Source organism: Camarhynchus parvulus, unplaced genomic scaffold (assembly GCF_901933205.1).
Source record: "Camarhynchus parvulus unplaced genomic scaffold, STF_HiC, whole genome shotgun sequence".
NCBI lineage: Eukaryota > Metazoa > Chordata > Aves > Passeriformes > Thraupidae > Camarhynchus > Camarhynchus parvulus.
The window spans coordinates 145,643-158,121 of record NW_022148369.1 but is presented as its reverse complement, the minus strand read 5'-3'; the positions used below and the strand labels follow the sequence as shown (position 1 = coordinate 158,121).

Sequence of the window (12,479 nt, the reverse complement as noted above, 5' to 3'; positions counted from 1 at the left end):
AATTCTGTCCCAGCCCCCAAATCCCATCTCCCCCCCAAATCCCATCCCAGCCCCCCCCCGTACCCCCCAAATTCCTCCCCCAGGCTCCCCCCACCCCCAAAGCGCCCCCAAAACGGGGTCCCCCCCCCCCCAATTTCCCCCCCCTGGACCCCCCAAATTTCCCCCCCCCGCACTCACCGCGGTCACGTGACTCCTCCCGCCGTTGCCATGGAGACCACGTGACGCGGGGGAAAAGAGGGCGTGGTCACAACGATCACGTGATTCGGGATAATCCCCTACCTCAGCGAGACTCAACCAATCAGAGGCTGGGTGGGGCTCGGGAATTGTAGCCAATCACAAGCAGGGTGTGGCCGCAGCGCCAACAGCCAATCAGAGGCTGTTTATTTACTCCTAAACCCCGCCCCTCTTCTTGTCGACCAATCAGAGCGCAGCGCGCCGTAGGAGGCCGGGAAACCCGAAAAAAAAAAACCAAACCCCACCAATCAGAGGCCGCCAAACTTTTCAGCCAATCAGGCGCCGCCCAAAAATCAACAACCAATCAGAAGCCGGGATTTGGGGGCGGGGGGGGCCCGCGAGTCTGCGTGGGCAGAGTGGGTGTGACCGAGGATGGGTGTGGTCGTTGATGGGCGTGGCCACGGGGTGGGTGTGGTCAGTTTGGGGCGTGGTCTGGATCGGCGAGGCCACGCCCACTCCGTAACGGAACGAGCGGAGCCGCGGGAGCGGCGGGACCCCGAAAGTGGGTGGGGGGGATTTGGGGGGGTTTGGGGGTTTGGGGGGTCTGAGTGGGATTTGGGGGGATTTGGGGCGGTTTGGGGGGGTCTGAGTGGGATTTGGGGCGGTTTGGGGGGGTCTGAGGGACTTTGGGGGGGATTTGGGGGGGATTTGGGGGGGTCTGGGGGGTCTGAGTGGGATTTGGGGGGTTCTCAGGGGGATTTTGGGGGGGCGATTGGGGCGAATTTGCGGGGGATCTGGGGGAGTTCTAAGGGGTTTCAAAGGGGATTTGGGGGCGTTTGGGGGACGCTGAGGGATTTTGGGGGGTTCTGGGGGGGATTTGGGGGGCTCTGAAGGACTTTGGGGGAATTTGGGGGGCTCTAAGAGGGGTCAGGGAGGAATTGGGGAACTCCGAGAGACTTTTGGGGGAAATTGAGGGGAATTTGGGGGGATTTTGGGGGATTTTGGGGGGGCTCTAAGCGGGTTCGGGGGTGGGGGGGATTTGGGGGTCTCTCGGGGTTTTTTTTTGGGGGGAGTTTTTGGGGTGCATTGACCCCCGCTTTAACCCCTTCCCCCCCCAGCCCCACCATGCATCTCCTCCCGGCCGCCGTCACCGCCCTTCATCTCCTCATCCTCCTCCTCCTCTTCATCGCCACCCTGGATAAGGTGGGGGACCCCCAGGGGGTTTTGGGGGGGGTCCAGGGGGGTTTTGGGGGATCCCAGAGGTGTTTTGGGGGGTCCCGGTAAGTGTTTGGGGGGTCCCAGGGGGGTCTCAGGATTTGGGATCTGTTTTTGGGGTGTTTTGGGGGGTCCAGGGGGGTTTTGGGGGGTCCAGGGGGGCTTTGGGGGGTCCCAGGGCTGTTTGGGGTGTCCCAGAGGAGGTCTCAGGATTCGGGTTCTGTTTTTGGGGTGTTTTGGGGGGTCCAGGGGGTGTTTGGGGGATCCCAGAGGTGTTTTGGGGGGTCCCGGTAAGTGTTTGGGGGGTCCCAGGGGGGTCTCAGGATTCGGGTTCTGTTTTTGGGGTGTTTTGGGAGGTCCCGGGGCTGTTTTGGGGGGTCCCAGGGGGGTCTCAGGATTTGGGATCTGTTTTTGGGGTGTTTTGGAGGGTCCAGGGGGGTTTTGGGGGGTCCCAGAGGTGTTTTGGGGGGTCCCAGAGGTATTTTGGGGGGTCCCGGGGCTGTTTGGGGGGTCCCAGGGGGGTCTCAGGATTCGGGTTCTGTTTTTGGGGTGTTTTGGGGGGTCCAGGGGGTTTTGGGGGGTCCCAGTGCTGTTTTGTGGGGTCCCGGCGGATTTTGGGGGATCCCAGAGGTGTTTTGGGGGGTCCCGGGGGTATTTTGGGGGGTCCCAGAGCTATTTTGGGGGATCCCGGGGCTGTTTGGGGGGTCCCAGGGGAGGTCTCAGGATTCGGGGTCTGGTTTTGGGGTGTTTTGGGGGGTCCAGGGGGGTTTTGGGGGGTCCCAGAGGTGTTTTGGGGGGTCCAGAGGGGTTTTGGGGGGTCCCAGTGCTGTTTTGCGGGGTCCCGGCGGATTTTGGGGGATCCCAGAGCTGTTTTGGGGGGTCCCGGGGCTGTTTGGGGGGTCCCAGAGGAAGTCTCAGGATTCGGGTTCTGTTTTTGGGGTGTTTTGGAGGGTCCAGGGGGTTTTGGGGGGTCCCAGAGCTGTTTTGGGGGATCCCGGGGCTGTTTGGGGGGTCCCAGGGGGGTCTCAGGATTCGGGTTCTGTTTTTGGGGTGTTTTGGGGGGTCCCGGGGGGTTTTGGGGGGTCCTGGGGCTGTTTGGGGGGTCCCAGAGAAGGTCTCAGGATTCGGGTTCTGGTTTTGGGGTGTTTTGGGGGGTCCAGGGGGGTTTTGGGGGGTCCCAGGGGGGTCTCAGGATTTGGGGTCTGTTTTTGGGGTGTTTTGGGGTCCCCCAGGGCTGGTGGGTGCTGTGTCAGGATTCGGGGATGTTTTGTGGGTGTTTTGGGGGGGTTTTGAGGATATTTTGGGGTCTGTTTTGAGGATATTTTGAGGGGTATTTTGGGGTTCCCCAGGGCTGGTGGGTGCTGTGTTAGGATTTGGGGGTGTTTTGGGGTTTGTTTTGAGGATGTTTTGGGGTGTTTTTAAGGATATTTGGAGGATGTTTTGGGAGTGTTTGTTTTGGGGGTGTTTTTGAGGATATTCAGGGATATTTTGGGGTGTTTTGAGGATATTTTGGGGTGGTTTTGGGGTGTTTTGAGGATGTTTTGAGGATATTTTGGGGTCCCCCAGAGCTGGTGGGTGCTGTGTCGGGATTTGGGGATATTTTTGGGGTGCTTTGGGGATGTTTTGAGGATATTTTGGGGTGTTTGTTTTGGGGGTGTTTTTGAGGATATTCAGGGATGTTTTTGGGGTCTGTTTTGAGGATATTTTGAGGATATTTTGGGGTTCCCCAGGGCTGGTGGGTGCTGTGTCAGGATTTGGGGGTGTTTTGAGGATGTTTTGCGGGTGTTTTGGGGGTGTTTTTGAGGATATTCAGGGATGTTTTTGGGGTGTTTTGAGGATGTTTTGGGGTGTTTGTTTTGGAGGTGGTTTTGGGGTGTTTTGTGGATATTTTGGGGTGTTTTGAGGATATTTTGAGGATGTTTTGGGGTCCCCCAGGGCTGATGGGTGCTGTGTTAAGATTTGGGGATGTTTTGTGGATGTTTTGGGGTTTGTTTTGAGGATGTTTTGGGGTGTTTTTGAGGATATTTGGAGGATGTTTTGGGAGTGTTTGTTTTGGGGGTGTTTTTGAGGATATTCAGGGATATTTTGGGGTGTTTTGAGGATATTTTGGGGTGGTTTTGGGGTGTTTTGAGGATATTTTGGGGTGTTTTTGGGGTTCCCCAGAGCTGGTGGGTGCTGTGTCGGGATTTGGGGATATTTTTGGGGTGCTTTGGGGATGTTTTGAGGATATTTTGGGGTGTTTGTTTTGGGGGTGTTTTTGAGGATGTTTTGGGGGTGTTTTTGAGGATATTCAGGGATGTTTTTGGGGTGTTTTGAGGATGTTTTGGGGTGTTTGTTTTGGAGGTGGTTTTGGGGTGTTTTGTGGATATTTTGGGGTGTTTTGAGGATACTTTGGGGTGTTTTGGGGTCCCCCAGGGCTGATGGGTGCTGTGTTAAGATTTGGGGATGTTTTGTGGATGTTTTGGGGTTTGTTTTGAGGATGTTTGGAGGATGTTTTGGGAGTGTTTGTTTTGGGGGTGTTTTTGAGGATATTCAGGGATATTTTGGGGTGTTTTTGAGGATATTTGGAGGATGTTTTGGGGTGTTTGTTTTGGAGGTGGTTTTGGGGTGTTTTGAGGATATTTTGGGGTGTTTTGGGGTCCCCCAGGGCTGATGGGTGCTGTGTTAAGATTTGGGGATGTTTTGTGGATGTTTTGGGGTGTTTTTGAGGATATTTGGAGGATGTTTTGGGGTGTTTTGAGGATGTTTGGAGGATGTTTTGGGGTGTTTGTTTTGGAGGTGGTTTTGGGGTGTTTTGTGGATATTTTGGGGTGTTTTGAGGATATTTTGAGGATGTTTTGGGGTCCCCCAGGGCTGATGGGTGCTGTGTTAAGATTTGGGGATGTTTTGTGGATGTTTTGGGGTTTGTTTTGAGGATATTTGGAGGATGTTTTGGGAGTGTTTGTTTTGGGGGTGTTTTTGAGGATATTCAGGGATATTTTGGGGTGTTTTGAGGATATTTTGGGGTGTTTTTGGGGTGTTTTGAGGATGTTTTGAGGATATTTTGGGGTCTCCCAGAGCTGGTGAGTGCTGTGTCGGGATTTGGGGATATTTTTGGGGTGCTTTGGGGATGTGTTGAGGATATTTTGGGGTGTTTGTTTTGGGGGTGTTTTTGAGGATGTTTTGGGGGTGTTTTTGAGGATATTCAGGGATGTTTTTGGGGTCTGTTTTGAGGATATTTTGGGGTCTGTTTTGAGGATATTTTGAGGATATTTTGGGGTTCCCCAGGGCTGGTGGGTGCTGTGTCAGGATTTGGGGGTGTTTTGAGGATGTTTTGCGGGTGTTTTGGGGGTGTTTTTGAGGATATTCAGGGATGTTTTTGGGGTGTTTGGAGGATGTTTTGGGGTGTTTGTTTTGGAGGTGGTTTTGGGGTGTTTTGTGGATATTTTGGGGTGTTTTGAGGATACTTTGGGGTGTTTTGGGGTCCCCCAGGGCTGATGGGTGCTGTGTTAAGATTTGGGGATGTTTTGTGGATGTTTTGGGGTTTGTTTTGAGGATGTTTGGAGGATGTTTTGGGAGTGTTTGTTTTGGGGGTGTTTTTGAGGATATTCAGGGATATTTTGGGGTGTTTTTGAGGATATTTGGAGGATGTTTTGGGAGTGTTTGTTTTGGAGGTGTTTTTGGGGTGTTTTGTGGATATTTTGGGGTGTTTTGAGGATATTTTGAGGATGTTTTGGGGTTCCCCAGGGCTGATGGGTGCTGTGTTAAGATTTGGGGATGTTTTGTGGATATTTTGGGGTTTGTTTTGGGGATGTTTTGGGGTGTTTTGAGGATATTTGGAGGATGTTTTGGGAGTGTTTGTTTTGGGGGTGTTTTTGAGGATATTCAGGGATATTTTGGGGTGTTTTGAGGATATTTTGGGGTGTTTTGGGGTCCCCCAGGGCTGATGGGTGCTGTGTTAAGATTTGGGGATGTTTTGTGGATGTTTTGAGGATGTTTTGAGGATGTTTTGGGGTCCCCCAGGGCTGGTGGGTGCTGCCGGACTCGCAGCCCCTGAACCTCTGGTACGACTGCGCCCCCCAAAATCGCTCCCAGGGCTGGGAGTGCAGCAGCCTCGGGCTCAGCCGTGAGTGGGGGTCCCGGGGGGGTCCCGGGGGATTTTGGGGGGTCCCGGGATGTCTTGAGGGGTCCTGGGGAGTCCTGGGAGATCCTGGGGGGATTTTGGGGGGTCTTGGGGGTCCTGGGGAGTTCCGGGGTGAGGTTTGGGGGTCCCTGGAGGGATTTTGGGGGGTCCTGGGGGGGTTCTGTTGGTTCAGGGGGGGTTGAGGGGGGTCTGAAGGGCCTATGGTCGGTTTTGGGTGGCCGTGGTCAGTTTTGGGGGGCTGTGCTCAGTTTTAGGGGTCCATGCTCAGTTTTGGGGGCTCACCGGGGGTCTCTGCCCTCCCCAGCCCTGCTGCGGGGGGTGCAGGGGTTGATGCTGGTCAGTTTTGGGGGGCTGTGGTTAATTTGGGGTGCCGTGGTCAGTTTTGGGGGGCTGTGGTCAGTTTGTGGGGGCTGTGGTCAGTTTGGGGGTGCTCTGGTCAGTTTTGGGGGGCTGTGGTTAATTTGGGGTGCCGTGGTCAGTTTGGGGGTCTCTGGTCAGTTTTGGGGGTGCTCTGGTCAGTTTTGGGGGGCTGTGGTTAATTTGGGGAGGTTCAGGGGGGTCTGAAGGGGTCATGGTTGGTTTTGGGGGGCTGTGGTTAATTTGGGGTGCCGTGGTCAGTTTGGGGTGCTCTGGTCAGTTTTGGGGGGCTGTGGTTAATTTGGGGGGGTTCAGGGGGGTCTGAAGGGGCCGTGGTCAGTTTGGGGGAGCCGTGCTCAGTTTGGGGGTGCTGTGGTCACTTTTGGGGGTCTCTGGTTAATTTGGGGGTCTCACCGGGGGTCTCTGCCCTCCCCAGCCCTGCTGCGGGGGGTGCAGGGGTTGATGCTGGTCAGTTTGTGGGGGCTGTGGTCAGTTTGGGGGTGCTCTGGTCAGTTTTGGGGGGCTGTGGTTAATTTGGGGTGCCGTGGTCAGTTTTGGGGGGCTGTGGTCAGTTTGTGGGGGCTGTGGTCAGTTTGGGGTGCCGTGGTCAGTTTGGGGGTACTCTGATCAGTTTTGGGGGTGCTCTGGTCAGTTTTGGGGGTCTCTGGTTAATTTGGGGGGATTCAGGGGGGTCTGAAGGGGCCGTGGTCAGTTTGGGGGAGCCGTGCTCAGTTTGGGGGTGCTGTGGTCAGTTTTGGGGGGGCTGTGGTTAATTTGGGGGTCTCACCGGGGGTCTCTCTGCCCCCCCAGCCCTGCTGCGGGGGGTGCAGGGCCTGATGGTTTCCGCCCTGCTGCTCTCGGCCCTCGGCCTCCTCCTCTTCCTCGCGCAGCTGCTGGGGGGGCCCCGCGGGCGCCTCTTCCTGCCCTCGGCCGCTGCCCAGCTGCTGGCAGGTCAGTCACCCCCAAAACCCCCGGGGCTCCCCAAAACTGCCCTGGGACCCCCAAAAAAAAAAACACACCCCAACCCACCCAAAACCCCCACCCCCCCAACCCCAACAAAACACAAACCCCCGGGGCTCCCCAAAACCCCCGGGGCTCCCCAAAACTGCCCTGGGACCCTCCAAAACTGCCCTGGGACCCCCCAAAACCCCTGGGGCTCCCCAAAACCCCTGGAGTGTCCCCAAAACTGCTCTGGGCTCCCCAAAACCCCCCGGAGCTCCCCAAAACCCCCGGGGCTCCCCAAAACTGCCCTGGGACCCCCAAAACCCCGGGGCTCCCCAAAACTGCCCTGGGACCCCCCAAAACCCCTTGGGCTCCCCAAAACCCCTGGGGCTCCCCAAAACCCCTGGAGTGTCCCCAAAACTGCTCTGGGCTCCCCAAAACCCCCGGAGCTCCCCAAAACCCCTGGAGTGTCCCCAAAACCCCTGGAGTGTCCCCAAAACCCTTTGGGCTCCCCAAAACCCCTGGAATCTCCCCAAAACTGCTCTGGGCTCCCCAAAACCCCCGGAGCTCCCCAAAACCCCTGGAGTGTCCCCAAAACTGCCCTGGGCTCCCCAGAATCCCCGGGGTTCCCCAAAACCCCTCAGAGTGTCCCCAAAACCCTCAGAGTGTCCCCAAAACCCCCGGAGTGTCCCAAATACCCCTGGGACACCCCCAAACTGCCCTGGGTGCTGTGAAACCCCTTTGCCCACCCGAAATTCCTACATCCCCCCAAACTTGGCACCCCCTGAACCCCCAAAATTGATCGGGGTCCCCCCAAGATGGATCTGGGTCCCCCTCAAATTTATCTGGGTTCCCCTGAACCCCCTCTGCACCCCTGAAATCCCCCCAAATCCCTGTGACCCCCCCCATGTCCTTGTCCCCCACGATGTCCCCCCCCAGTGTCCCCCCAATGTCCCTGCAGTGTCACCCCCTTGTCCCCCTCAGCGTGCCCCCAATGTCCCCCCAGTGTCACCTCCAGTGTCCCCGCAGTGTTCCCCCCAATGTCCCCCCAGTGTCACCCCAATGTCCCCCGTGTCCCCCCCAATGTCCCCCCAATGTCCCCTGCCATGTCACCCCGGTGTCCCCCCATTGTCCCCCCCATCCCCCCCCATGTGTCACCCCAGTGTCCCACCAGTGCCAACCCCTGTGTCGCCACGATGTCCCCCCCGGTGTCCCCCCCATGTCCCCCCCACTGTCACCCCGGTGTCCCCCCACTGTCACCCCGGTGTCCCCCCCATGTCACCCCGGTGTCACCCCCCTATACCCCAGTGTGACACCCCATTGTCCCCCCATTGTCCCCCCGGTGTCACCCCCCCATACCCCAGTGTGTCACCCCATTGTCCCCCCGGTGTCACCCCCCCATACCCCAGTGTGTACACCCCATTGTCCCCCCCGGTGTCACCCCCCTATACCCCAGTGTGTCAACCCATTGTCCCCCTGATGTCACCCCATTGTCCCCCTATTGTCCCCCCGGTGTCACCCCCATACCCCAGTGTGTCACCCCATTGTCCCCCCGGTGTCCCCCCGGTGTCACCCCCCCATACCCCAGTGTGACACCCCATTGTCCCCCCGGTGTCACCCCGGTGTCACCCTCCTATACCCCAGTGTGTCACCCCATTGTCCCCCCGGTGTCACCCCCCATACCCCAGTGTGTCACCCCATTGTCCCCCTGGTGTCACCCCGGTGTCACCCCCCTTATACCCCAGTGTGTCACCCCATTGTCCCCCCCATTGTCCCCCCGGTGTCACCCCCCCATACCCCAGTGTGACACCCCATTGTCCCCCCGGTGTCACCCCGGTGTCACCCTCCTATACCCCAGTGTGTCACCCCATTGTCCCCCCATTGTCCCCCGGTGTCACCCCCATACCCCAGTGTGTCACCCCATTGTCCCCCCGGTGTCACCCCGGTGTCAGCCCGGTGTCCCCCGGTGTCACCCCATTGTCACCCTGTGTCCCCCATTTTCACCCCATTGTCCCCCCGGTGTCACCCCGGTGTCACCCGCCCTGTACCCCAGTGTGTCACCCCATTGTCCCCCCGGTGTCACCCCATTGTACCCTGGTGTCCCCCCATTTTCACCCCATTGTCCCCGTGTACCCCGGTGTCACCCCCCCTGTACCCCAGTGTGTCACCCCATTGTCCCCCCGGTGTCACCCCATTGTCCCCCTGGTGTCCCCCCATTTTCACCCCATTGTCCCCCTGGTGTCACCGCCGTGTCCCCGCAGGGCTGGCGGCGCTGCTGGGGGCGGGGCTGTTTGTGGCCGGAGGGGGCGGGGCCAGCGGCGGGGGCCGCCCCGGGCACTGCCCAGCGCTGGCCGGGCTGGGCGGGGCCCTGGCTCTGGCCAGCGGGGGCGGGTACCTGCGGCTGCGGACACGGGAGTGACCACGCCCACCCGGGACACGCCCACTGGGCACGCCCATGGGGCGCACCTGCTGGATGCATCCACCCGGGACACACCCATTGGACACGCCCACTGGACACGCCCACTGGGCATACTCACCTGGAACATGCCCACTTGCCACACCCACTCGGGACACGCCCATTGGACACACCTGCTGGATGCACCCACCTGGGACACGCACACTGACACGCCCACTGGACATGCGCATCTGGAACACACCCGTTGGTCACACCCACCTGGGACACGCCCACTGGACACACCCACTGACACGCCCACTAGATAGCAACTGGCTATGTCTGCTAGACATGCCCGTTTGGGACACGCCCACTTGGGACATGCCCACTTGGGACACGCCCACTGGACACACCTATTGGACACAGCCATTGACACAAACATTGACACGCCCACTGGACACGCCCACTGGACCCCGCAATTGGCAAAGCCCATTGGACATGCTCACCTGGGACATGCCCACTGGGACACACCCACTGGGACACACCCACGTGGGTCACACCCATGGACACGCCCACTGGCCACACCCACCTGTGACATGCGCATTGGACACGCTCCCTGGACACACCCATTGGACACGCCCACGTGGGACACGCCCACTGGACAAGATCCCCCCCCATCCCAACCAATGACCCTCCAATGACATCATTGATGGCCAGATGGTGATGTCATCACACCATGTGGCCGGTGACATCATCAGCACGACCAATGAGAGCTCTTGTGTGGGTGATGTGGGCAATGATGTCATCAACAAGATGGGTGTGGCCGGTGACATCATCAGCATGGCCAATGAGAGCTCTGATGGTGCTGACGTGGGCAATGACGTCATCAGCGACACAGATACAGCCAATACGGTGCTGAAGGCACCAGTGATGTCATCAACAAGATGGGCGTGGCCAGTGATGTCAGCGCCGTCATCGGCAGGCCCAGGGTGGCCAATGGCAGAACTGACCTGTCCAGTGACGTCATCAACGGGGTGGGCGTGGCCAATGACATCATCACCGAGGCAGGCATGGCAAATTACATCAGTCAGCGCCAGGGTGGGCGTGGCCAATGACATCACCGCGGGTGTCAACATGACTGGTGACATCATCAGCATGGCTAATGACGTCATTGTGTGGGGAGGTCAGGGATTGCTGCAGGGCATTGTGGGTAACGGGGGGGTGGAGCCACTGCCCGTGAGTGGCTTGGGCTGCTCCTGGGGGGGGGTCTGTAGGGGCGTCTATGGGGGGTCTATAGGGGGTCTTTAGGGGTGTCTGTAGGATCATATGGGGTCTATAGGGGTGTCTATAGGGGGGTCTGTAGGGGCGTCTATAAGATCATATGGGGTCTATAGGGGTTTCTATAAGGGGGTCTATAGGGGGGTCTATAGGGGCCTCTTTAGGGGTCTCTATAGGATCACATGGGGTCTATAGGGCTGTCTATAGGGCACCGTGAGGGTTGTTACAGGTCCTTATAGAAGCTGTGAGGATCTCTACAGGGCACTATAGGTCTCTATAGGGCACTACAGGTCACTGCAAGGTGTAATGGGTCCCCATAGCTCAGCAGAGCACTGTAGGGTGCCCTAAGTGGTGCTGCGAGGGTGCTGTGAGGCTCTGGGGCCTGCTATAGGGCGCTATGGGTCTCTATAGGGTCTCTATGGGGTTTCTATAGGGCGCCTATGGACACGCCCCCTCCCCATAGACCACGCCCCCATTGCAAAGCCGCGCGAGGCAGGGGGCGGAGCCTCGCTGAGGGCGCGGCCAATCAGAAGCCGGCGCGCGCCGTGAGGCGACCGCCCCCTAGCGGCCGTGAGGGAAGGAAAAGGGCGGGAAAGCGCTGAGGGGAGCGAGGGGGTGGAGGAGGGAGAGACCCCTCAGAACTCCCAAACCTCCCTCAGAAACCCCCAAATCTCCCTCGGAACACCTCAAACCTCCCTCTGGATCCCTCTGGATCTGAGGAGGCTCTCCAGTGGTGGGCGAGCCGCTGGCTCTGCGGTTTGGTCATAGGGGCTTCCCTCATTCCCCTCCCCTTACGCTGAGGGCGCCATCATGGCGGCGGGTCCCCATTTCCCTCACCCACCTCCCTTTACCGCACCGTGGGGATCTCCACCGTGGCAGGGCTGCTGTCCCCACCAGTGTCCCTTTTCCCTCCTCGCTGCTGTCGCAGTCACCCAAGCGTGGCCCTGGACTGGAAGCAGCTGCTGGACAGGTGATTAACGCGATTCATTAGCGCATGGCCGCGGGGGCAGCGGCGCGTGGCCTGGCCCTGTCCCCAGGCTGCCACCTGGCCTTGTCCCACAGCGTGTACCTGGGCCACCAACTGTCCCTGGCTCACCTGTGCCTGTCGCCAGCTGCCACCTGGCCTGAGGCAACAACTGCCTGTCCCTGTTCCCCCAGCTGTCCGTGTCCCCATCCCCTGAAGTGTCCCTGTGACCACCATAAAGCTGCCCCCCCATTCTCCTGCCCCACAGCCCCCAAAATCTGCCCCACACCCCCAAGAGCTGCCCCACAACTCCCCCAGAGTCTCCTGAGGGGGCTGCGAGTGTCTGGGGTGTCCCCAAAGAGTAACTGGGATAACTGGGAGGGGGCTCTGGGGGGGTTTTGAGGGTGCTGAGAGCTTTTGGGGGTAAGCGTGAGGGGGCTTTGGGATAACGGGGGAATATTGGGGTCTCTGGGGGCCTTTCAGAGGCATTGGGGGGGTTGAGGGGTGCACTGAGGTGATGGGGGGACTGTCGGTCTCTGTCGCGATATAGTGACAGGCTGGTGACACGCCTGGTGACAGGCTCTGAACCCAAATCACCCCCAGGAAAGGGGGGGAGGGGAGGTCGGTCCGTCCTGCCCCCCCCCCGGTGGTACCGGGAGGGGGCGTGGTCGGTACAGAGAGGGGCGTGGTCAGTTCCGGGAGGGGCGTGGTCAGTACCGGGGGGCGGAGCTGGTACCGAGAGGGGCGGGGTCGGTACCAAAGGGGGTGTGGCCAGTACCGAGAGGGGCGGGGCCGGTACCGCAGGGGGTGTGGCCAGTACCGGGAGGGGCGGAGCCGGTACCGCAGGGGGCGGGGCCGGGCCGGTGTGTCCCAGTGACCGGCGGCGGCAGCGGCGGGGATGCGGCGGGCAGTGTGAGAGGTGAGCGCCGGCCGGGGACCCCTCCCCACGGACCCCTCCCCACGGACCCCCCCACACCCGATAGACCCCCCTGGGGACCCCCCCTGAGACCCCCCCGGGACCACCAGGTACCGAA

General features: G+C 59.4%; 1 protein-coding gene across 1 annotated transcript; it reads left to right on the top strand.

Annotated features, from left to right (window-relative positions):
* The first annotated feature begins 674 nt into the window (after window positions 1–674).
* Window positions 675–9,230, top strand: LOC115916658 (epithelial membrane protein 3-like). Its single transcript, XM_030970372.1, has 5 exons — window positions 675–736; window positions 1,293–1,377; window positions 5,392–5,494; window positions 6,680–6,820; window positions 9,073–9,230. Exons 2-5 carry the CDS (start codon window positions 1,300–1,302, stop codon window positions 9,228–9,230), a joined length of 480 nt encoding a protein of 159 aa, XP_030826232.1. The 5' UTR covers window positions 675–736; window positions 1,293–1,299.
* The last annotated feature ends 3,249 nt before the right edge of the window (window positions 9,231–12,479 follow it).

Excerpts from the sequence above, each read along its gene's own strand:
- LOC115916658 (XM_030970372.1), top strand. The coding sequence starts at position 1,300 with ATGCATCTCCTCCCGGCCGCCGTCACCGCCCTTCATCTCCTCATCCTC. Across the intron at positions 1,378-5,391 it reads TCATCGCCACCCTGGATAAG|GGCTGGTGGGTGCTGCCGGA; the intron begins GTGGGGGACCCC and ends GGGGTCCCCCAG. Across the intron at positions 5,495-6,679 it reads CAGCAGCCTCGGGCTCAGCC|CCCTGCTGCGGGGGGTGCAG; the intron begins GTGAGTGGGGGT and ends CTGCCCCCCCAG.